The sequence below is a fragment of the Pocillopora damicornis genome, chromosome 1 (assembly GCF_964200805.1).
Source record: "Pocillopora damicornis chromosome 1, jaPocDami1.2, whole genome shotgun sequence".
NCBI lineage: Eukaryota > Metazoa > Cnidaria > Anthozoa > Scleractinia > Pocilloporidae > Pocillopora > Pocillopora damicornis.
Window position 1 is genome coordinate 40,218,406 of NC_142670.1, and position 25,956 is coordinate 40,244,361.

The 25,956-nt window shown below is 38.5% G+C and overlaps 3 protein-coding genes and 1 long non-coding RNA gene across 5 annotated transcripts; all 4 read right to left on the reverse strand.

Moving 5' to 3' along the window:
• Window positions 1–467: 467 nt before the first annotated feature.
• Window positions 468–8,198, reverse strand: LOC113667539 (serine/threonine-protein phosphatase 2B catalytic subunit 2). The gene is made up of 12 exons (XM_027183384.2): window positions 8,132–8,198; window positions 7,828–8,028; window positions 7,577–7,701; window positions 7,268–7,379; window positions 5,746–5,891; window positions 5,223–5,362; window positions 4,670–4,747; window positions 4,425–4,519; window positions 4,205–4,330; window positions 3,396–3,552; window positions 2,556–2,653; window positions 468–2,157 (listed from the first exon to the last, which is right to left on the reverse strand). Exons 1-12 carry the CDS (start codon window positions 8,178–8,180, stop codon window positions 2,030–2,032), a joined length of 1,455 nt encoding a protein of 484 aa, XP_027039185.1. The 5' UTR covers window positions 8,181–8,198; the 3' UTR covers window positions 468–2,029.
• A 1,049-nt stretch (window positions 8,199–9,247) lies between these two features.
• LOC113667511 (E3 ubiquitin-protein ligase TRIM45) lies at window positions 9,248–14,506 on the reverse strand. Its single transcript, XM_027183340.2, has one exon. It carries the CDS (start codon window positions 12,113–12,115, stop codon window positions 9,818–9,820), a length of 2,298 nt encoding a protein of 765 aa, XP_027039141.2. The 5' UTR covers window positions 12,116–14,506; the 3' UTR covers window positions 9,248–9,817.
• LOC113667527 (uncharacterized) lies at window positions 14,485–22,592 on the reverse strand. 2 transcript variants are annotated; one of them, XM_027183366.2, is made up of 11 exons: window positions 22,245–22,592; window positions 21,726–21,888; window positions 20,911–20,980; window positions 20,592–20,730; window positions 19,641–19,773; window positions 19,205–19,399; window positions 18,004–18,108; window positions 17,099–17,202; window positions 16,495–16,723; window positions 15,583–15,654; window positions 14,973–15,282 (listed from the first exon to the last, which is right to left on the reverse strand). In XM_027183366.2, exons 1-11 carry the CDS (start codon window positions 22,349–22,351, stop codon window positions 15,106–15,108), a joined length of 1,494 nt encoding a protein of 497 aa, XP_027039167.2. In that variant the 5' UTR covers window positions 22,352–22,592; the 3' UTR covers window positions 14,973–15,105. The 2 variants fall into 2 exon arrangements, with proteins under 2 accessions (XP_027039175.2, XP_027039167.2); XM_027183374.2 differs by lacking the exon at window positions 18,004–18,108 and having other exon boundaries at window positions 14,485–15,282; window positions 22,245–22,585.
• Window positions 22,593–23,242: 650 nt separating this feature from the next.
• On the reverse strand, window positions 23,243–25,517 carry LOC149053853 (uncharacterized). The gene is made up of 2 exons (XR_016183719.1): window positions 25,380–25,517; window positions 23,243–23,859 (listed from the first exon to the last, which is right to left on the reverse strand). It is a non-coding gene; the product is annotated as an uncharacterized LOC149053853 (long non-coding RNA).
• Window positions 25,518–25,956: the final 439 nt, after the last annotated feature.

Genomic DNA, 25,956 nt, shown 5'->3' on the forward strand with positions numbered 1-25,956 from the left:
CACGTAACCAACGAAATTATTCTCATTCGTAATTTGAAAACCATCTTGGTTTGCCCTCGAATTCTTGCACTGCCGGTGTAGACGACCCCCCCCCACCCCACCCACCCACCCACCTCTTAAGATTCTACCAATGCCCCTAGGTTGAGCCCTAAAAGTGGGAAAGTGGCGAAGACTTTAGTGAAGGTGAAATGAGCGCAAGTAAAAATAATCGATCAAATGCATCTACCATTTTTTAGAGCTACTCTTCATCAAAGCACGCAGAGGATGGTGTACGCTTATTATCATTTTCGTTCCGCTTTTACTCAGTTCGCTCGCTTAAATACAACGTGACATTTGTCGGTGTCTCGCTTCATGGTCCTCGACGGTTCGTTCCTAATACCATTGTGATTAAATGAAGTTTCTGACATCGCCCTCTGACATCAACAACTTAGAGAAGGATACAATCAATTATGGATGTAATAACAATATTTTCTTCATCATAAGATATTTAATTCAAACCAGTTACCTATAGTTTTACTTCGCTTTAAAATCATAAATAAAATGTCTACGCCTACATTACATAATTCCGTTACAACTATTTTTTGGGCCATTAAGCTTTATATAAGCAAGCATTGATCGTCTCCCATCAGGCATAACATTCACAAAACATATTTACTCTTCCACGATGAAAAACATAATACACAGGAGGACTTGACGTGGAAAATTGTATTTGCTAAATAGTGGGCAGCTGTTTCCATACTGTCTTGAAGCTTAATTTCAGGGATGATGATTGAGATTTCAATTTAAGCTCTGAAATCACTTATTTATGATTATATCTGGAAACAAAGTGTCATTTCTTTTTTATACAAGTATCCAACAAATCTCAAAATTATATGGACGATGTGATCAAAGAAACTGCGAGTAGCAAACTGTTGGAGGATTTTCCATAAATAAAAGTCTTGACTGGTCACTTAGCTTTTTAATTCCCAGAGATGATGAACATGTAACCTCTCCCTAAAATATCTGTACATAACCTAACAAACAGATAATGAAAATACTCCGATTTGTCAGGCTCCAAGTGAAGTTCTCTTGATCTAACACCAAATTCTCAAAACTAATTCACAAGGAAATTTGTTACAGCTGGGAGGGAGAATTGACAATCAGATCTTGGTAGTTAAAGAGTTGATAGAGGTACCTGGCTTATGAGATCAAAACAAAGTTTCTCCCTTTGTAGACAGGGGGGCCACACTCACCACTACTGTCACCCATATCTCCATGAGCAGCATTTCTTTTCCATATAACAGCCACGTGAATATTGCCTTGTAAAGATTTAAAACTAGTGGTGGAAAAAATTCTCCTTTCCAGAAGACAAATTTCAAAGCATATAAATACAAAAAATTACAATCAAAACCCACAATTTCTCAATAAATTTTACATTCTAGGACACTATAATGGCAAACTTATTTTATAAGCAACAAGGGGATATTGTCTGATTTACCACAAATTCTTACAGCATGAGGTAGTTTTTGTACAGAAATCTGGGAAGAGAATCAGTATTATGGTCTTTAGGCTGAGTAGGTGAAAATATAGCCACCTTAAAATGAAATAAAAAACAAAATTGAACGAAGTCATCTCCACATCCTACCTACAATAGATATGATTTATACACTGTAAAATTATATACCAGGAAATCATAGCCTTGGAGTTTGTATGAATGATTGGAGCAGAAATGATTACATACTAGCCACTGGGACATCCCAAAAGACAGGAATACCACAGAACAGAGCTCCATAGTTCTTTATCACTTTCTATGCTGAGCCAACCTAGCAGAAAATGCCAGCACGAAAAGGAATGGGCTAACCTAGTCATCATTGCAACACAAATTTTACTTAAATATTACATCCAAACATTGTTTATTAGTGAGCTTTTTGTAAAGCAGATTTTACTATTTTATACAGATATTCACATAGGTAATAATAATATTATACTACAATACTAATGGTTGATGATGAGTCTCCATGGTTTGGGAATGTTTGGTCTGTCTGTGGTATCACTTTGTCCCTGGTTGTACTGGTAAGTCCTTCCTGGGTGGCATTCTTTCATTCACCTGGTCAAGTCCCTTGGCTTCAGCAAAGCCACTGATTTTGTGATTGGGGCTAAATACTTGCCCTTGTAAAGCTAAAGAAAAGATTATAAAAAAGAAAAAAATGCTCAGGGGCATTGTAAACATGCATTCAGAGTGATCCTTTTTCCTTAAGGATAACATATTCTGTTGGAATATGTTAAAGTTCAACAGACCTTGCATCTAGATTGTCTTTTTGGCCAGTCAAAGACCTCTTTATATTAGCTGATACATCAACACATTGCCCACATTCGCATCACACCATAAAAAGTCCAGCTCACTCTTAACTGTCCCATGAAAAAAGGCCAGTTTGACAGAGCAGCAGATCAACCCAAATATAAAACTATCAAGCTACAACAATGTATGTGGTTCAAAAATGAGCTTTTTCAGGTTCAGCACATGTTATGTTAAAAATTTGAACCAAATTTAAAGAAAAAAATTTAACACAGCTTACCACTCTGAAGCCCTTGTTTGCCACCAGACAGAAGTCCAACAGGCAAGTGTCCTGAAGGAGTGAGTCCTTTCAGTTGCACCACACTCTCACTTTCCTCTCTAAAACACAAATACAGCTGATTAACATAATGAGCTACAAGATACCAAGAAATGAATAGCTACAAAGTGCATAGCTATCTTCTTACATGTAAGTCTTAGAACTGGAAGGCTCATAAATACCCACTTCTTCAATCCATTGTTTCAGATGGACAAAGTGATTAACCCTGGATCCCCTGGATGGAATTCAAATCCATCACAAGTTGCATTTACCACTCCCCTGAGAGTTTGCCATCACCCTATTACACATTGCAAACAATTAACTAATACAGTTTCTGCCAATTTTTTCAAAATGCATAAACCACAAAATAGTCCCTTGGAGATGATCCAAAACAGTGCACCAAACCGAAAAAAAAAAAAAAAACATTAAGCAATAAGAGAAATGCAAGTATACATCGTATGAATTCTCTTATTATTTTAATAACCATGAAAATAAAAAAGTGCTTCTGATTGGCTGAAAATGTGTGCATTCTTATGTAACATGAGTGCAAAGTTGTAACATGAGTGCATATTACAAATTGGGCATGTTTGTCTTAACTTTCTGTGATATTTTTTCATGTACATTTTTAACCAGTAATAACATGATTTCTCATGCAATTTGGTGTAATTAGCACTACTTGCACTTATCGACACCACATTGCAGTCAGAATCATGATATTACCTATACGAATTCAAAAGCTGTTGAAAACATTTGGTCAAAAAGTAAACCAAGTGTTTCACTAAAGAAAATTGTTTCACAAAGTACCTGAGCACAGTGAACACTCTTGCCATTTTACCAATGGCTCGTATTTTGCTGCGTATAACTTCTTTCCTTTTGATGGCTTCACTTTGTTCTTCATCTTCCTCTCCTTCAAGTTCTTCATCAGTGCAAATATTAAGAATATTCACAAGCATTTCGGTGACTGAAAACAAAACAAGAGGAGGTAAGAAACACAGCTTAAGGTTATGTAACCTCTTAGATCATTTCTGACTCACAATTCTGGAGTTTAACCCAATTTTCATAGCATGAAATGGTTAGAGGTAAGGTTGTAGCTATGAAATTAAGCTGGTGGCTGAAAATTCAGTTGAACTGTCTTTTGCAATGCTTTGAATGCAAGGCTACTAAGCTTCCTGTTTACAAAATGGTAGATGCAATAAAGGGAAACCAGTCAGAGTAAACAAGTGTTCAAAACAATCTCTTAATTCAATTATTGTGCTTGTGGTTCCTAACACTCCAGTTCATAAGACAAAAATTTCAAACTTTTCAGTGAAACTATAGCATTTGATATCATACAACTGTGAGTGCATAGCTTTATAGCAAAAAGTCCAGCCTATGATCACTGCTTTATTGTCCACCAAATTTTTCTGGCAGCCAGCACTTAGTGACAACCCTTTCAGGTTCTATCTACCACCCCAGTTGGGATGCTACTCCACAGCAGATACCTACAAGCATTTTTTAAAGTTCACTGCCAGTTCACCAAAATCCATTCATCCCACAGAGTGAAGAGAAGCAATGTGAAAGTAATGACAATGCATCATCAACAAGTGTAAAAATTTCGGCAATATAAGACTCACCTTTCTCACCAACAAACGGCAAAGACCATGTAAAAACATCCATAAAATTTGGAAGCCAGTAAGGATGAGGAGAACAGTTGAACTGTCGGATATTCATCACATTATTTTCATATTTCAATACCGCGGCTGAAAATATAAACAAGTCAATAAATTCATATTCATGGAAAAGTATGGCAAGCAGTTTCTCAACTTGAAGTTCACCTGTTATCGTCTTACAAACCTTTGTTATTGTAGACATCCAGATAATTGGGAGCTGAAAAAATTGTGATGAGAGATGGAAACCCAGTTTCTTGACTTTTCCTGTACATTCGGTACCTAAATGTTCCAATATGTTTGATTAGCAATTTGAAATGTTAAAGGATTCTTGTGACTAGTCCTTAGTCACATAAATATCTTCTGGAATAATAAATAATGCTAGAGAGGACAATGACAAAACTCAGGGAGATGACAACTCCTGTTACTTACCCAGCATCCTGTGCTTCATGTGCTCTGATTATTGAAAGCAAGTTATTCTTTTGAAGGAAATCGCAGGTTGCCTGGTAACTATAAATAAAGTACAAACACAATAACAATGAGAGGTTTACGATACAAAGTTCAACAGAAAAAGAAACAACACAAATGCTCCTGGTCTATTCAATGACTAGCCCACAAGGAATCTTAGCACTTTGGTCCTCAAACAAAATCTTAATCCTGTGAACATCTATTCTGTTATCAAACTCTCTGTGATAGGTCAAATACCCAATTACACATATCAAAAATTACTCAGGTCAGGTCATTAAGCTTATGGTATGGTTGCATTCCTGTAATGTTTACACTGAGTCTGTTTCAAGTGCAGAAGTCCTGTACTTCCCAACAGAATAATGCTATGATAAAACCTCCATCAGGCCTCACTTTATAATTTTAGATGGAACTTGAGCATGCAAGAGTTGAAGATCATGGTTAAAAAGACAAAAAAAATTACTACAAGCTCTTCAATTAAAAGGATCTTCTACCCATTTATTGAAGCAGAACAAATTACCTGTAGAAGTATGAACACCCTCTGACTGTGTTGTGACTGTAATGCTCGCTGTTTTTCTCATTGCCGTAATCTTCCAAAGGATCAGACCACAGAAGATCACACATTGGACCAAAGGCTGGGGGCTCAGTGAATCTATCAATCTGCAAAGAGTTTATTTCTGTTAATACATTCCTCTCCTACTCATGACACAAAAATCTTTCCCTGATGCTCAATTAACCCTTGAATGAGCTCTTGATTCAAAACAGAATAATATTGTTGCATCAAACTGAGGATACCAAGGTCTAGCTTCCAACAGAACTTGAAAGATCAGTATATTTAACCCTTTAACTCCCATGAGCAACCAGGACAGAATTTGTCTTACAATATCAAAACAATATTAAGCACACAAGTGATGAGAATAATGAACAATTTCAATATTGGGGAATGAATGGTTGATCCAAAACCAAATTCTCCAAACTAACCTCATTAGAATTGTACGACAGACAGTAATGAGAATTACTAATAAATCTAGCTATGCTCTCACCTTTCTTATGTCATCTAGGCTATAGATCTCTGGGGACAATCCACCATGCACACAGAGAAATTGTCTGTTCATCAGAGCAGCCAAAGGAAGACAATCAAATGACTGCATGCAAGCATCATACACTTTTTCTGTGTATTTGATCTTGCCTGTAAGAAGACAGTGTTTCAAAGTTAAACATAAAATATGTGGAACACAGAATGCCAGAAAGAAATCATTTTGTCAAAAATTTGGGGTGAAATTTTCAAGATATCAAACTTGTTCAAGTTTAATTACATTCAAGAAACTAACAGGCTGTAATATGACAGCTTGTGAGTTTTATTTTTTATTTATTTTTAGTTACTTCATCCCTAACTCTTTACCTTAACAACCAAGTAGAATAACAGTAAGTTTCAGGTAAGGAACTCTTGTTGTGAATGTTTTGTAAAGCGAAGTTAATGGATGTAGGTTTGCCTCAGCTGTTTTGGCATAAGTTACAAAGTTATCATCACATTTTAAGTTTTTATTTATATTTATCTAAACAGGATTCCTTTGATAACAGCACTTATGTTATGAAGGGCTACCCTGTATAAATATTCCTTATCATTGATATTATTTAAGAGTTCTCTCGGAAGAACCTTGTGAAGACCACTGAATGAATTGCATCCATTGTGATTAAAACGAATTTAACCCCAATTTGGGTCACGTTTGCCTCCACAAAGAAGGTACTGCTGAGCAGAATTGTTGTTGTGATACTTCAAGCTGTCCCAAGCTAGATATGTGATAAACAATGTTTCAATTTAACACCTGTTTTTCAATCAACAGAAAAATTCACGCATCCCGTCTGATTAAATACTGTCATAATCATACCCTGTAAAGTTCATAGTTGCAAATTCTTGCCAAGGAAAAATTTTAAGGAAGAAAAATATAAAATGATGGCAGAGTCAATATACTACTACAAAAGGTGAACAGTGAGGAACAACAAAGAAGCACTCCAGCTAGGTACTCCGATGAAAAATCTCGATTTCGTGCGAGGAAATATTTCGTGACATCAAAATATCAATAACAAACGGGTAAACTGAGATTTCTCGCCCTTTGCTTGACATCTTAATTCGTGGAAAAAAAAAAAGGATCTTTTTAATGTTACTTCGCACTTAACCATCGCTGGCCACAATAAAGATGTAAATTTTAAAAGCGCAACTTAATGATTTATTCATGAAAATCCAACGGGTCTATGTAAAGCAAAAATCTCAAGAAAGGTTCAAAGTTCCACGGCGACCTGACCAAGAATAAATATAGAACAGAACAGAAACAGGCGGCGTGAATTTGTTCACATATGACACTTGAAATTTCTTCATAGGAAGCTCTACCTTGGAACGACGATTGATTGTTCGATAAAATAATTACTCTTGTGCGGGGTTCTGGAAGGCGTCGTCGTTTTGATCGATTGCAAGCCTCGGTTGGTTACAGATCGTGCAATAAGAAATCTTAAAATGGGAATTAAAGGGAATTTTAAGCTTCTCTACATCAGTACAAAGACACTTACATTCTGTTTTGAAGGTGAAGTATTCTGTTAAGTGACGACATTCGTGATTTCCACGAAGCATAAAGAGAGTATTGGGATAAAGGAGTTTTAACGCCCATAGGTATAAAACACACTGCAGAAGAAACAACGGAAAAATGATATTAAATACAGATTGATAGCGTTTTATATCTCTAAGGCGATAAAACGGAGGCAGGCCTTGTCTAATGCAGGATAACCTTATGTTTTGTTACGAACAACGAAGGGAAAGTGTACTTAAGCGTTTCAAAATCAAGCTGATAACGTAACAGTTTTAGAAGGTAATACGCTTACCTCGATTGAAAAATACCCTCTGTCCACGTAATCTCCAAGAAATAAGTATCTTGTCGAACTTGGTGATCCTCCGACTTCGAATAATTTGATTAAATCGTAAAACTGACCGTGAATATCACCACAAACTACAGAAGATGGAAAGACAAATAAAACAACAGCGATGGTTACTTCTCGAACTCTTATCTACGCGTGCGACCTGCTCCAGATCTTTGAGTCAATACCAGCAAAATACAAACGGCTAATTTGCCTACCTGTTATAGGTGCTTCGACATCCAGCATCGTAGGCTCTCTTTGTAAAAGTTCCGTGGTATCCTGTATGATTTTAAGAGCAACCTCTTCTTCTACTCTTCCCTCTTTTAAGAAATGACTCTTCAACACATCGGCTTTCGGTTTTCCACTCGTATCGAAAACATCGCTGATCGCGAGGCGTTCGATCGGTGGCATAGGAACAGCTATAATAAGAAAGAAGAAGAATTAAAAAACATGTATTACCAAGGCAAAATGGCGGCTATCGAAGCAACGGTTGGCAAGATCAGCGATTTTCTGGAAGCTTACTTTTGAGTACTCTATCCGACGTTGGCAACTTCCCATCTTGGCTTGCCATCTTCCAAAGACCCTAAAATATACGACTGAGAGTAACGGCCGGTAGCTGCGATCATTCACACCAAGATGGAACCAGATTTCGCCTGTCACCTTCGTCTCTCTCAGCTGCGGCCTTCACTGAAGCGACACATAAACAACAAATGCAGCAAGTTGCTTACGGCGGCTGCGCGTTCTGGCCTCATTTTCATGATGAAGCCTCACCCTTTTGAATAAAATTTACCAAAAGAACTTTCCTTGCATCAAATTTGATAAAAATCCGATTTGCAAAGGAGTGCAAAACTAGAAATATAAAATTGCGAAATTTTTCTCGTTTTTTTTGTTCTCAGCGAAACGGCGGGCGTCTTAATTAAGACGCCGCAAATATTGATCATCTTGTCCCGACCTGACAATGGCCAGCAACCGCGCAAGGAAAAAAATGATCGCCGTTTTTCCTGAGAGTCAAGAAATAATTTTCACAGGTTATTTCGCGTACAACGCAGAGCCATTGGTGACTTTGAAAATCGTGGTTTTCGCTGGCGTGTAATAAGATCTGAGGAACTCGTTTGCTTCTTGTTATCAGGGGTACTCGTTCCCTATATTACCATAACGTGTAAATAAACCAATGAAATATTAAACACCAATTTCACGCCAATAAAATTAACCTTCTTTGGGGTTGGTAATATGAGAAACATTGGTCTCGCAAAAATATGCTAGGACATTTGTCCGCGAACATTATGTAGACCTGTTACGAGAAACGAACAGTTTTCCTGAGGACCAAGCTCTAAGAAAACGATGAGCTACAGGGGAATATTGGAGGATATCATTTGGAGTATATCACAAGATATTCCCAATTTTTTTAGCCATGGCATATTCAATCAGATGATGCGTTTGGTCCAATCGAGAGCACGCATAACAATTGTTTGATTATAATGGAGGACATTAACTTCTTACTAAACGTACGCGAGGGCCGTACTGAAAGTACGGACCGGGCATAACGTAACGAGGTCCGTACTAAAACAACCAAGAGCCAATATTCCTCAGTACCACTCGAGCAAGCAAAGTTAGTAAATAGTTCACTATACAGCACTTGGACCAAACTTCTTTACTTTGAATTTGCCCGCTTGCATGAACGAAAACACATGGCTTAGGACCGTCTCCGTGGAAACAGTCCTTATGGCAAAATCCCTACCAGCTAAGAACCAATCAGAACGTTCTGATTTACTTCAGGACTAACTTGTCATATAATATAACTGAATATACAAATTATGTCAGAAAAAAATAGAAAAATGAGAAACTGAACTGAATCGCGCCGGGACGCCCGCTGAACCCCCTTACTGAGATGCGTCGGTGCAGAAACTTAGGAATTCATTTTTATATTTTTTGTGAAGAAGAGTTATGTTTTATTGAATTTGCTCTTATCATAAGCGCAGTAGGACGAGCGTTTCTCCGTCCGCGGGAAGATTGGAGACTAGTTGGGGAGAGGTTTCCCCGGGGTGTAACACTAAATGATGATTGTTGGACTCCTCGCATGTTGCAGACCTCTCGCCGGCTCGTGCCAGTGCTCAAGACTTCAACTTTTCCGCGGGCGAAAAACGCTCGAGTTGAAACGCTGATAATGAGAGCCTGCTCGCCGCCTAACATATGGATCCGATATATTTCTTATACTGCTGCCAATGAGAACACCTGGATGCGATCATTGAATGTGTCCGCGACATAAAGATGACCTTTTTTGTCCACAGCAACTCCTGCAGGGAACATCATTAATCCATCCCCCTGACCTTTTCCACCAAATTTAGTGGCAAAAGTTCCATTTGGATGAAACATCTGCACCCGGTGGTTACTTCGATCCGCAACGACATATTGCCCCTGGTCATCTACGGTAATACCCGCCGGATTGTTCAGTAACCCGTCGGCATTCCCCCGAGAGCCAAACTGGAGGGCGACTGAACCGTCCTTGTTAAATACACACACCCGGTGATTATTATAGTCTGTAACTACAATTTGACTGTCTTTGCTTACAGCCAACCCCCACGGGCATGACATTTCCTTAGACACAATCATCCCCCTAGGGATTCCCTCACGGGAAAATATTTGAATCCTGCTGTTACCGGAGTCGGCCACGTAGATGACGTCATCCGAGTCAATAGCGACACCAAGCGGATTTTTAAACTTTCCAATTTCATCGCCGAACCCTCCGAAGCATTTCACGAGTCTACCCGATGGTGTGACAATCTGCACACGATGGTTTTGACTATCAGAAACAATTATTAGGTTTCCTCGCCGATTTAGCGCCAAGCAGTACGGGAAGTTAAATTGCCCTTCGATCATTCCCTGAGATCCAAATGATTTGAGCACCTCTCCATTCAAAGAAAGAATTTTAACTCTGTGATTATGAGAATCTGCTACCAAAAGATGGTCGTGGGAGTCAGCGATCACACTGTACGGGTGAGAAAATCCTCCACAATCTTCGCTCTTTAAAATAAGCTGACTGCCAATCCAGTCTCTTGGTCTCACTGTGACTGTGACAGGACTATCCGCCACAGGACTCCCATTTATACTAACATGCAGCCAGTAGGTGTCTGGTTTGTTGATGACGTAAGCTAAGGAGTACGTCCCATCTTTGTTGTCCTGGCAACCATATTTAAACCCGGCGTTGTCTGGCGTCACCCTTGAACGAGCCAATGAGAATGACAGCTTCACTTTATCCCCTCCACGTTGCTGTCTTTTTCCTTGTTGATTGACAGAAGTCAAGGACATCCGATTGACTTCCCCAGTGATCACTTGTTGGGTCTCTTTAGCGGGAGACAAAATGCATAATGCAGGCTCGCAAGGCGTACTCGAGGACTGCATTTTTACGTGACCTAAATGGTTTATATCATTAGTAATTTTCTCGCTCTCTGCCACAAATTCAAGCGAGGCGCGCATTTCATTTCCAGGATGATATGTAGTAGATTTCCGTTCAACTTCGTCGACAAGAGAGGTTAAACGCTGAGTAACAATCTGGCCGATGCTTAATATTTCTACATCAGTGCCTTGTTTTACGGCGGAATCGGTGAACATACAACAGCTGTTTGCATGTGTCACAGTCTGTTGTAGTATCTTTTGTTTTGAAAACAAAGCCTCTAACTTGGTGCTACAATGAGCTTCGACCTCATTTACAAGTTCACACATGCGATCTTTCATCGCTTCGATCAGTTTCTGAAAATATTCCTCAATACTGAGTCGAATCTGCTTCTTCTTGTTTTCAACCGTCGAAATATCTTCTTGAATAAGAGATATTTGCTCAGTGATGTGTTTCTGCTTTCCTTTCAACTGCTCGGCAAGATTTACCATGTTAATTTTGAACGTTTTTGTGATATCAGTGATTCTGCGACATTCATGTTGCTCGTGTTCAGCGAGCGAGCATAATCGACAAACAATTTGTGAGCAAGTTTGACAGAAATAAAGTAATCGCTCTTTCACGTGGATAGAACAGGAGGATTGTCTTTGGACATAATTTCCTTTAAAAATTTGTCCCCTAAGCTCCTCTACTGACTGTAAAGTATGCGTTTTAGTAGCACTCATTCGGCGATGTGCTGTAGAACAAAATTCGCACAGGAATAGGAAACAATCATTGCATCGTGTCGTAACGCTTTCTCCTTCGGCTTCACAGCTATCACAGACAAATTCCAGCGGAGTGTGATCTTGTACGGCTGCCTTATTGACCAGGTTGTTAACGACAAAATTGATAGGAAACTCACCGCGCACATCCAGCACCTTTGAACACACTAAACAACTTGGTAAGCTTCCATTTCTTGGCGAAATCTTTTCACCATCAATGCACTTTTTGCACAACGTATGAAGACAAGGAAGCAATAATGGTGACACGAATCTTTTCCGACAACCAGGACAGACCAAATCGCTGGAATTCGGCATTTCGTCGGCGAATTTTACCTTCATGCGTTGCGGCTTCGCCATCACTGATGATCCTGAATTTTTACAACTGCTCCCTATTCGGTTCACAGAGTTCTCGACAAGTTTATCGATTCCAGTTTAGAAGCGATCTAAACGTTATCGGTTTCAAACCTTAAAAATATTTTAAGAGCTAATCAAAGAAGGGATTAAACAAATTCGACGCTTGTTTGTCGAATCATCCGTGACAAGTGTCAACTATATTGAAATTTTGTTTTTTTGACAGTACAAACAAAAGGTCTCTCTTTGACAAGTTGGCGAAACTTTGCAAAGAATACAATAACTCTTTCATTAAGTGACTTAATCATCCGTAACTGTTCTAGTGACTTAAAAGTCACTCTTTTTTACAAACAATTAGTCGAAGGGTTAGAGCTCTCCGTTTTAAGGCAATATTTTATTTTCAAATGATCATAAACTACCTTCGCATGTTTTACCAACAAAACATTCAAAGCCGTCAAATCTCGTTAAGCACGGCCCTACGGCAACTTTATGCGACAACTATGAGCGAAGTTTTCAGTCTACCTTTTCTCTTGTTTTTCTCGTTGTGATTGTAGAAATTTAACCTTTAATTTAATTTATATTCCCAAAAAGTAAATTTTCAAAACAGCAAACAATGCACTTACTTTACATTCTTGATAAAAAATAGTTATTCGTGGAAATTTGCTAAGCAGGGGGTACCTTTTCGGTTTTGATGTTTTGAAATTCACATTAAAATGAACTGAAAGCCGGCGAATTGTTTTTTAAATTGATGTCAGTTTCATTTCAAACTCTTTCCCCAGTGCGACGAACATTTATTTTTCTCGGTTCAGGTGTACGCAACCACTAACCCCAGGTAATGCGCATGCTCTCCGTTGCGAACAGACCAAAGAGGGAAATAGAAAAAACAAAGCGATTTTTGCAATGAATACTCAACATACACCCCCGTTAGAAAGGCGAATCCGCGGAAGAAAGATACAAAACTGTATGATATTGAGATCGATATGATATTAGATCGATACCGAGGGCCCGTTTCCAACTTGCTAAGAAGTGCATTTAATTGCCTTCCACTACGATTACTAGCTTTCTTGACAGCTTTCTGAAGACAGAATATTTTCCTTCTGAATACTTCTGATATGCGGCTATTGATTATTACTCCTCGTATACCTGATTGCTCAAACACTTTGTTTACGATTGTTGAGAGGACCGACTCATGGTTCTCCGTCTTCGTCTTTGCATTGCTTTGAAATAGTATAGATTAGTAAGCTGAAACGAAAAATTAATCAGGGAAGTTTACGAAAAATCCAGCAAACAAGCTTAAAAAAGGCATTTATTTAGACTTCATACTTCAACGAACTTCACAAATCTTACTTGTTTATCTTGTAAGTAAACGATGGCAGATTAATTCCCGAAGCGCTTTCTGAGTATCCCGATCCCTCTCCTACTGCTTTCACGCTTACAAAACAGGAAAAAATCAAAAGGAGGAAGATACAGCTGTTTAGAAACGCCATTTGACGAGGGCAAATCTGCTTTTTCTTCGACACTTTACATATCAAAACAAAGGAAATTTGTTCCTCCTTTTGATTCTGGCGGTACATTTTTAAAATGCGCCTGCGTAAAAGAGATATCGCCCGAGACCCTTCGCTCGGTCGTGTTTTGATCAAAAACGCCTTGTTAATTTCACGCAACCGCTCGGAGAAAAGGTAAAAATGACAAGGGAAAAACTTTACCTTCAAGTTAGAAAATTAGCGAAATAGAAAGCCACAATATTATAGTTTAATATTTCAGAGGTACATTGAGTGCTTTTTCCGTAGAGAATCCGCACGATGGTAAAACATTCGAAAATTACACTCGATTTGAGTGGGGCGTTGAAGTGGGCGTGGTCACTATATTCATGTTAAGACTATTTGTACCCCATGAGTTTGATATGTTGAGGTTTTGGGAGTACATGTATGAACGAAAACTACAGGCAAACTAACAGGGTTTTTGGAAATAATTTTCGAGCGGGAAAAAAAAATGGAATACTGGTCTACGACTTTATCGAATAAATTCTTCAAGGAGTGGTTCTAAGCTATCATAACCTGCTTAACTTAAGGCTTGCTTACGTGCACGATGAAAACGATGACCGCTGAGCTACGAAAACGAGTGGGGTTTGGAATTATTTCGTCCCAAGTTTCTCGCGACCTTACCCCTCCGTTTCTCGGCCTACCTCTGAATGTTACAAAGAGCGCAAAAACGCTCACTATGCAGGCTGGGCATGTCACGATGATGACTCCTTTGGCTCTTTTGCCTCTTTCGTAAAAAAGGTCCTCTTTACGTCACGTCCACTCCAAATACAGATTGAAAAGAACCTTATAGAACTCTTTTTACAACAAATAGTGAAATGAAGTCCACAAGCGTTAAAAATTGATACAAATTATATTTACAAATACTGCATGTTAATGAAGTATTTACAAATGGGAATTTTTTTGTGCCACATCTGAGAGACATACATCTCATAACACGTTCATGTCTAAGGAGCCAATTTTTAAATTTTCAAATGACATACATCTCATAACACGTTCATGTCTAAGGAGCCAATTTTTAAATTTTCAAATGACAATCATTCACAACTAACAATATTGAAATATCAACAATTACAAACGAACGTTTTCCAAAGAAGCTTTCATAAGGCACAAATCCTTCACCTCGAAAAGAATAAAGAAAAAAACAGTTTTAAAGTATGGCTCTGCAACTTCCATCATGACACAAACTTTATCATATCATGAGGCAAACTGAACACAACTATTCTGAACACCAATTCATGAAAACTGCTACTTGATGGTTAGACTCCGAGGTTGAAAGGGAGTAATTCCCAATTACAACATTGAATGAGCAATCTGAGAGGTTAAATAAATATTTTTTCGTTTTTAATCCGTCGTCTTGCCATACTACGATGACAAACGATAACGTTCACTTCCTTGTCTCGTACAGACTTACAATATCTACACGCAAAGAAATCGAACACAATGTTAACGACATTAAGAATAAGTGGGAGGCTGGGAAGTTATCGGAGGAATGGGTTCCGTCGCATGAAGAGGTCTGATCACGGGAGACGAGCGGGTAAGAATGTCATCAATGACCCGTCCCGCAGTACGGGTGCTGTCTAGTGGTTGCAGACAAGCTGACGAGGGAGTCTTTTCCGCACGACGTGGAATCTGAAACATCAGTAGACAAAACAAGAAGATTAATAGTTCTTGGTGGTCTTTGTATAGGGTAGCTAATCACTATTATTTCACTCTTAAGACTTTTGAGAGCTTGATCGGGTTACGGGATACAAAATGGGATGACGCTCGATAAAGCGCTTAATACCCAATGCACATCGGGGACCTTGATCGGGTTTCGGGAAACAAAGCGGGATTACACTCGATCGAGGATTTTAATCCCAATAGACTTTGGGGACCCTAATCGCGTTAAGGGATTCAAAGCGGGATTACGCTTGATAAAACGCCCTTTACCTGTCTTGGCCCGCGTCTAATAATGTTCCCTTCCCTCAAGAGAACACCAGCAGATATGTCCATAGCGTCCACCTAACAAAATAAGTAAATAAATAAATAAATACGTGGCAAATAAATATGGCTAAATCAAATGATTCCTTTGTGAACCCTTAAGTAGAGAAATATAAGCTCCTGGCAGACGTTGACCTTTCCTAGAGGGGTCGGGAAGGTTATAAGCCTTGTAGAAAGTTGTCAGTCGTTTTGTCAGAGGCGCAAGCTACGAAAAATCTGTGCTCCCCACAAGTAGCTGCATTCCAAACCTTCCGGTTTTACGCCCCGATTCAAAATAAAATACACAAAGCTCACCCCAAAGGTTGTGTCTTGCGATGTGAAAACTACTCGAAAATTTACCAATCGCGTACCTCAGTTACTCCGAGGTTTCCTGCACTTCGGGAAGTTCACTTGTTTTAACTTTGCGTTCTCATTGGTTCCCTACGATTTTAACCCTTTCACTCCCAAGATATAATTAGTAATTCTCCTTACTGTCTTCCATACAATTCTTATGATGATCAACTAAAAATCCTATAAATGATATTTTTCTTGATTCTCATCACCTACCTGCTTGATATTGTATTAATATTGTAAGGAGAAATTCTCTCTTGGTCACTCATGGGAGTTAGAGGGTTAAGAAAGAGAGGGAGGTGGTGAAAGGGAGGTGCCTCTCTGAGAAAACTATAGATCAGTGTCTTTGTTTTGTTCTGTTCTCTTGGTCACTTGTGGGAGTGAAAGGGTTAAACCTTAGTTCTCATTGGCCGATAAGAATACTTTGGTCAAATGCACTCCTGTATAGGAACTGAAGAGCGAGGTAATGTAATTCGTGCAAAGACAAGAAAATCATTTCTTTATCGAATTCAAACACCGACAAGTGCTTACCAACGGAGGTGGTAAGGGTGTTATGTAGCCAGCATTTTCCGTCTGATATGATGCGTTATTTATCGAACTTGCATCGATATTTTGTTTGAGACTTGCATTTTTGGAAGCCTTTAAGTCCTTCGTTGCTTCCATCTTGCGGGGATTTTGGCCGTATTTCCTAGGTCTTGTCCGAGAACGCACTACCTGCATGTCATTATCATCGTCCACTACTGAAAATTTGGTTCGAACCCTGTTAAGAAAAAGGGTAAATGGCTTGGGTGTAATATATTTTTAAAGGATTTCTCGGAGCTTTGCGCATTATATCTAATCCTCCCCCCCTCCACCCATTGAGGGTCAGACTTCAACACCCCCGTATTCTGTTGTCGACACCTTTGATGTTTGCATCCAATTGCTTCAAATTAATTTTAGGCTCTTCTGTTAGAAAAAAAAGTATTCAGACAGGCCTTGTGCCAAAGGTTGTTCTCCAAAGAAAAGGAAAGGGGGGAGGGAAAGGGGATGCGTTTATAAAATGAAATATGCCACTCAAGTGTATTCAATCAGGAATCAGGGATGCCTGATCTCTCTCTCTCTCTCAAAGAAAAAAACTCGAAGTAAAACATTTTACCTGTGCGATGGAAGCTTATCCGGTGAAATCTTCATCACGGCTACTACATTTCCCCTCTCATCATAGAGCACATCTTTAATGCCTGGTGGCCGGCCATACTGTGCCTGTGCAGAGATAACGTACATAGCAAAAATGACTTCTGTTCAATTGTGATTGTAACCTGCAGGACAGACGTCATTTATTTTTGGGGGAGGGGGCGTTTTTTTAAGGCAAGATAGAGACACTCCCCCCCTTCGTCCACTTTAACCAGGACAGAGGTACAGAGATGCAACAATGGATCTACTGTTCACGGCAACATTTCGAGGAAGTGGGGGGGGGGGGGAGGGGGGGGGGAAGAGAGAGAGTAAAAAGGTAGGAAGCAGGGAATCTATGAGGGAAATAATTCATTCATTTGCACTGCTTTCCAAAAAGTGGAAGGTGACAGGAGTCAGAGGAACGAAGACAGGAGAGCACGTTTCAAAAGCAAACGGTTCTCCTCTCCCTGCCTCTCTTCCAGTGAATTGATGAGTTTAGCTGTGAAGACTACCTGAGAAGGATATCACTTGTGCTACCCACTCTAAAGACTGAGGGAGATGTTGATGACAAGTCATAGTAGAGTTTTAAAAATCTCAGTACAGAGTGCTAACAGAGTGTGGTAATTCACACAGAAATTTTATGCTGTAGATATCATTTTTCAGAATGATGTGAAAAACTAAGTTGTGCATTATTCATTACTTACATAATTTTTTACACTGTTTTTATTTTTCATTAATATGTTCTGAGGCAGCTACTTTCCGTAGTTAATTCTTGTCATTAAAAAAGTGTAGATTAAAAAAATTCAAGGAAGCTTTTTTTAGGATTGTCTTCAGACGTTTACTATTTCATTTTAATTAAGTTTAAACAGTAGATGTTTCTGACTGTGTTACCTGACTTTTAGAGTAGTTACTAGTAGTTCTCCAACTTTGAGAATAGGAAGAAGGTGTTGATGACCAGAAGTAACATTCTTCCAGCCGACTGTTCTCTGAAGGAAACTGTTTGGTCCAAAATCAAAATTTAGTCAAATTAAAAATTCTCCTTTCAAGCCTCTGCATATTTAGTTTAACAAAAGAGGGGAAAATTTAGAGATGTTTATGGCCACAGAGGTTTATCTATCCATACATCAACATGCATCTTTGTTAACCTAGGAGTAATAATTGATTATGTAATGCAATTACATGGGTCAGTTGAGTTGTCCTGGACAACATTTGTTACTGTTAGTGACTGAGGTTTGCAGAAGCCAGTCAGAGTCAATATCTTGACATCCCTTCAGGTTTGCTAATCCCCTGTCCTTGTCACAGACATATCTGCTTTTCAGGATTACTCTTGTCTGAACAACAATTGGCTTTTATACCCTCAAAAAGAAATGTCTCAAACTTAAATATACTGTGTGATGTGGTTTAATAACAAAATATCCATCATTAATGGTTAATCCCTAGTTAATAGAAGAGCGTTTAACTTAACAAAGGTGACCAATTGAAAGGCTAATTTTGTCAATGAAAGTAAGAAATAGAAGATAATGTAATTTTTAGGATGACAGGGATTTTAAAGCATAAAATACTTTCAAAGCAATTAATAATTAACATGGATTGAGAAGGATTTTAAAGCATAAAATACTTTCAAAGCAATTAATAATTAACATGGATTGAGAATTTCAAAACTGGTGTTCATTAAAATGAGGTTTGTCAACAGTAATCCCACTAACTGAATATTACTATAATTTCATTGTTAAGTTATTACAATCAACAAGCTCCCAGTTTTATTTTCCTATTTATTTGTTGATTTGTTAGCTTATAAAGAGTCACCCAAAACTGTAAAGTAAATAAAAGGTATGCAATTTTTTAGAAAAGAAAATTCAGTTTGATTTCCATCATAAAATTCTTTTCCAGAAATGTTACGAATTCCATCACTACAGAATTATTTTCATGTCATAATCCAAGTCTACAAATCAATGGCTAAATTAAAGATGATTTCTCTTGAAGCCATGATATTTTAGATTTCAGGTATGATTAGGGATGACAGAAGGATTGAGAATAATGAAAGATAAAATATTTTTTCATCACATAACATGCTGGAATTTTTAACTCATACCTTCAGAATAGAAGTAGAAGATGACAGCATAGTTAATCCAGTGGTATCCCTGTGTCCTATTGTGGCCTCCTGTAACCTTTCCGCTGTTCTTAAGCTGTACTCATCAGTTAAGGGAGTAAGATCTACTCCAGAAAATGAAGGCAGTTTTCCTTTGTGTGGTCTAAATGGTGAATATGTTTTTTTCTTCCCTTGCACCTTAAAAGTGAGAATCAGTTAGAATCGAATGGGAGAGGAGGGGGGAAGGGGGAAGTCAATACATGATTACCACCCTCCCCTCCCAGCATTACATTAGGTTTGCCCAACAGTTTTCCTGTACCTCGCAAGCACACAACTGAACTTTTAACATGGGTAGCAACAGAAACATCAGATAAGACAAATTATAAAAATTACAAAAAGATTTCAATAATAATCATTCCAATTGTTCATTGTTAAACACCTGCTTCTTTGAAAGCTCTTGAGGTTTATTTTCCTTTCTCTTCTCTGCAGTAGCTGGTGTAGGCTGTGCTGGACTACTTATTGACAAGGGAGTCTCTGGCACATCCAGAGCTTCAAATGGTGGTTCTGGGGCACTAATTAGGAAATTAAACATGAATGATTGGAGTGCATCTTAAACAAGTATCAAGAGATTAAACGCAAAGTAAAGATGGACAAAGAACATAATAAGCCTAATAATATAACTGTATCTGACCAACTCACCAACAGATTGACTCTCCCACACATAAAATCACTTCAATAAGCTCATCACAGAATTAGTCTTACAGAATGATAAAAAAGTAATTAAAGTTTCATTTGTTATAATGTTTCAATAACTGTATGCTGTAACAATATGAACCAAAGTGTTCGGCAATGGCCATACCATTACATGCATACACTTAGATGCTATGGATGCTTTTCAACATCTTTCTGACACTTATTACACTATGGCAATGTGGATTTCTTCAGTAAGAAAGTTCATATGTTACAGTTTCTTGTTGTTGTGTATGTTGTGTTATATCATAAGCCAAAGAATCACAGCAAATGTTCAGGGATTTGGATCTCAGCATCTACTACTGTTGTAATGGTACTACTAATGTTCTATCACTTTGGTTTACAAATGACTTGAATATATAAAAATCATATAAATTATATGAACTACAAATTTTATTTAGAATAAATGGATCAGAGAAAGATTGTCAAAGTGATGAACACTACTTAGAAGGCAATAGAAAAGTAATTTTAAGTGTGGGAGAGTTGGCATGCGCAAGTTGGTCCTTCGGCAACTTGACTGTAATTCAATAAATTAACAACTCCACCTAGAGCTTATCAAAAAGCTGAAGCACAAAAAATTTCAGTACTTTCTCTACCAAGTCAATACAGAAATGTATGTAAAACATTTATGAAAACTTACCCTGGCCTTTCTTCAGCAACAGATGAGAGCTCAGACTCTCGATCTGATTGGATAGATGATACTGATGATGCTGAAGATGGCCGTAACATGATTGGCACTGACCCCTGAGCCCATGAATCAGTTAAAGGCGTTACAGGTTCTAAATAAAATTATATTTAACAAAAGATAATCCATATATAGAAACATATTTGCATCCAAAAAAACTAATACTTTCACAAACAACTAGATCTAATACTAAAAAACCATCATTACCACACTCAGTAATATTATGCATTCAGGCATCTCTTCAATATATACAACAAACAATTAGACACAATACCATCTTCCTCCAGCCATGTTGCATCGCAAGCAGGGTTGTTCTCTCCCCCATCACAGGCAAGAAATTGCCACTAGAAAATAAGCAATTCAAAGATACTAATTAGATATTATTCCAGGGTTGCTGCTGAGGACCAGCTGTTAGTAAAATTTTCAAGAAAAAATATGGCAATCCCCTGCTAGATAATTTTATGGCAGGTGATCACTCAGTAATGTATTATGGGCACTTCTAAGGTACAGTTACACACTTACAGTCATTCGATATAGAACATTATTATTAAGCCACTCCACTTGAAATTTCAGCCACCAGCCTAATTTCTTAGCTTCACCCTTCCTACTTGTAATATATAAAAACTAGAAATCTAATTGCTACGTTAAACAGTTATATAACTGGATGGAATTTTGACTCCAACCAACAAATCGTGGTTAAAACTTATTTTGACAAAAAAAAATATCTACACTCAGTAGAAAATCAGTCTATGATCACCTCCAACTCAAAGCTTACAAAAAGTATGGAGTACCACATAGGGTGACCGTGTTTCTTTGTTTTTTTTTTAACAATTTGGGGGACAAAGCTTGAGGAACAATTACGATTATTAAAACTGTTTACAAAGCTATTAAACCATATCAAAAATTCACTAGAAGCCCCAGTAGATAAACGTTATAAACAATACAATGGCTGGGGGTGGGTTTATAGAGGTTTCTGGTTATCAAACCTGATGTCTAAATTCAAAGTTCACTGTATTAACATTTGTACCCCTATTCCTGCTCAAAATTTCACAAAATAATTATAATATTTAGTCTCATTACTACACACACCTCAATGATTTGTAGAAGTAAATTTTTAGACTCTTGTATAGTATATGGCAATGTTTGACTGATAATATACTGATCATGAAGGACTTTCATGGTGGATTCCACAATTTCGTTCACTATATCAACAACAAATTCCTCCCCGTCCTCCTGGTCCACCATATGATACCTGAACATTAAAATAAAAAAAATTGGTCTAGACACACAGAGGAATTGGAGAAGGAATTCTATCGGTATCCGGTAAGAAACTATACGTCAAGTAAAGTACCGCATTGAAAATATTACCAAATAATCTGTCCATGCATATGCTGCCCGTTCATTGCGATATAAAACACTTTCAAAGTTTAGAAAATAATCATTAGGCTGAAGCTGCTCTAAGTTACAATTCGAGCAACTCCTAAGGTCTCTAAACTTTCAGGCTCTCTACACTTTCCGAGTGCTTCATATTAGAAAAAAAGAAGTATCTCTCTTTCAACAAGAAAATTGGTGAAGGAAATATCACAATTTATCAAGACAAATTCTTACCAGTCAGCTTCTGTAAATCTTCCCGGTATAATATCATTGCTGGTAGGTGGTGGAGCGGACGTTTGAGCAGGAGTTTTTGTCTTATCTTGACGACTTTTATTAGACATGTTTACAAATGATGGCGAAGTTTTCTATTAGTTAGATTCGTATCAATGGCCAAAACAAGGGATAAGAACGGAAAGAAAGGTTAAATACTTGTTTCAATCGGCCATAAAGAGTTAGAAGAGCAGAGATCTCATCGGTAACTCTCGTAGAATCGTAAGTTCATTCTCCTTTTCCGTAACTAAAATGGCGGCTTTCGTCGAGTTGAGGCAGCCCGTTGCCATGGCGCTCTCATGCCCTCGTCCCAGTCCCGCGGATGATCAATGGGCTGTTATCTCTTCTTCGTTCAGTCTCTTTCGTTCTATTTCCAAACATAGAAGTCCTCAAAGAAGTCCGTCAGCAACGATAGTGGCTCGTTGTTCTTGAAATTTACAGTACGATAGTACTATTTCGCTCCCCTTTTCCAGACCTGACTCATTAAAATCAGGGAATTGAGCTACTTTGAGGAAATGAGGGAATTGAGTGGAGGGAATTGATTGAGGGAATTGGGGAATTGAGCCACTACTACTAAATTTTTCAGTTTACTCTAACATTTTGAGAAGCACTATTTTGGGGTACTTTTGTTTCACAACTATGATAATAACAAATGGGTGATTAAGAAAAGGGATTATAAGAAGGCAATTATTTGGAGAATAGGAATTAAAAACAACAAAACAACAGGACACTTGTTTTATTGTGACCCTTTACACCCAATATCAGTATGCATATTTTCCATACTGTTCTCAGAGAGAATTATCTGAATTCTCAGGGAGAATTTGTTAAAAAATCAAGTGTTTCTTTAGTGATCATTTCCTTTATTCTCACAACCTTCATGTTTGATTCAGGGGTAATATGATTTTTAAGGAGAAATTCAATGTTAGTCACTCTTCACAGTTAAACAAACATGATACCATCAATCTATTGCAGAATTTTAAAATATTTAATAAACAAATACATAATTAATCTATCAAATAGTATTAAAGCCTGTGTTTCACAAAGCAAACTGCTTCTGAAAAAAATTAATGCACTATAAATACAACATCAGCAGTAGCAATGATATCTATAAAAGTTCTTTAGGTCAAAGACCTAAAATTCTTACTACTTACACTACTGCATACAGAATAACAATGTTGACACATAAACCTGCATCTGAGCACTAATCTGAATTAAAGAAAAACACCAGAAAAATATTTTCAATGTAATTTGATAAAAACTTGGACACTGGAGGTCAACTGATCTTTTTAACAGGATCCTAAGAGAGCAATTTCCTGATACTGAAATGCAAAAGTATTGTAGCTAAGGTGCTTGACAAGCAATAGCATGAAGTAGACTTCTGCTGACTGACTGACAACATCAGCAGCTGTCTTTCTGTTCAATGTATTAATATCTGACCCAGCAGCAAGAAGTAAGTTAAAAGTTGGCGCACTTTCCCATGCTGCAGAAAGGTGCAATGAGGTGTAACTCTGGTCATCTGTGAGCAAGACATCACTTCCATGGTCAAGAAGAAGCTCCACTACTAAAGTACTACCCCTGGCTAAACAATAATAAAAACAAATTAAAAATAAATGGGCCTTAAAGCTTAAGAGGGGGGAAAGAGATGAGAAGGGGGTCTTTTTATGTATGACAACTCCATCCATCTGGAGTATGTTTCCCTGTTAAGAGACTCCCCCCTGGAGGGTCCTACTAAAGTTCCTGGTTGGTTCATCTGTGCGAATCCACAGACAAGTGTTTCTTCTCTTACCCACCATTGAACTGAGGGTTACCTTTCCTCTCCATCATTCTTTGCAGACTGGAAGACAAGAAATGGTGCTTACCATTTGTTTAAATGATATTCAAGAGAAACCAATTCCCAATTGACTAGGTCTGATGTTTTAAGAGTATTCCCTAATAAAGGGTACCTGACAGGAATATGCTGATATGACAAACGACTCTGATCATTAACAGTATTCTCTCAAAAAAATTAATGGCATCCTCGTCTCGGAGAGGCGATGGTCAGCGCATCAGTGTTGGTGGGCTCTTGAGTGGCTCAAAAGCCCGATTCTTGAGTGGCAATCTTTGTTGCAGCTGGAACAGATGTAATTGGTGGCCTCTTGATCTGATCTTTGACGTTTCTTTCTCGTCCCCCTCTTGATAGTCGCCTCGGCCCTGGCCTTCATCTCAGCCCTGTGAGCCCCGTCCTTCACACCCCGACGCCAGGCTTTCCGGTCTGTCGCAAGGATCTCCCAGGTGTTGGGGATGATTTCAGTGAGTTGCAGGTCACGCTTGCAAACGTCCTTGAAGCGAAGGAGTGGTCGGCCCGTGCGTCGGACGCCCTCTCGCAGTACCCCATAAAGGATTTGTCTTGGCAAGCGACCGGGGTCCATACGGTGTACATGGCCAAGCCACCGTAAGCGTCTTTGGATGAGTAGTGTAGAGATGCTAGGCATGTCGGCAAGTTCTGTCTCAATTTTATTATACAACTTTAGGATTTTCTGAGAAGTTGTAATGCTTGATGTACGAAGTTTATATGGCGGTGGGGTGGCTGAGTTTCTGATGGGCAACGTAACAAGTAACCCCTCCCCACACAACGTTTCTTTTTCTCTTAGCTTAAAAGCCGCTCTATGTGATAGTGTATAACTCAACAACAACCTTGCTGCCTCAAAATTATCAATGAAGTCAGGCAGCTACATGAACAGTAGAATGCCCCCCAGTGTTCCTCACATCTACCTCACATCCCGAAAATAGCAAAACCTTCATAATTTTCACGTCGTTATTGATTATACATTTGTGAGGCGCAGTTTCTCCCTCGGAACCTAAAGAATTGAGGTCGCGGTCACCTTGTAAGCATTAAGGAGTGATACCGAAGCCGAGTGACCTACGTTTGCAGCTTCTTGCAAGGCCGTCTAACCAAAAGATCCGACTCTATTTGGACACCATGTTTGAGAATTTTCTGGACATTCAGTCTCTTGGCAGTCTCCAAGTTGGCAGAATTTTACTAAAGCTATCTGTTTGTGACGATTTCGTTGCATAATCATTATAATTTATATCGACACGGAGGCACAGAAACAGACTTACCAACATCGCTAAAGAGTATTCGTCTTGATTATTTTCACGAAGAAAACTCCTCCTGCATAGGAAATTCCCATTACGCCAACGAGAAGCAGAACAAAGAGTATCTCCGCCATTTCTAACATTCATTACCCATCAAGCATTTCGTTTGTAAGAGTCCAAGCAAAGTCAACCGCACTCACCCACCCGTCCCCCGATTAGGCGTCTTAAGCCCGCAATAATCATGGATTAGTGAAGTGCGTTCGATCCAGTTTAAAAATTCATCTTTTTAACTTGGCGTAAAAAAATCTAGTGCGTAATATAAACCTACGAATGGTGCCGTGGATCACGGTTCGGATTTGTAGTAAATCAAAGTCGTTTAGTCAAATGTCATCTGTGTAAATCCTGATCTAGTTGGTATTTATCAAAACACATGTAATCATAACAATACCGTATAGAAAAACTCACTGCCTGACGAGTGAATTCCACGTTAAATTTCACGCGAACAATTGATTCCAATTTATCAACATATCATTTCATGGCATCCTGACAGAAGCGAATCAACACCGCGGGATCTCGCATGAAATCGAGGCGACTGATGAGC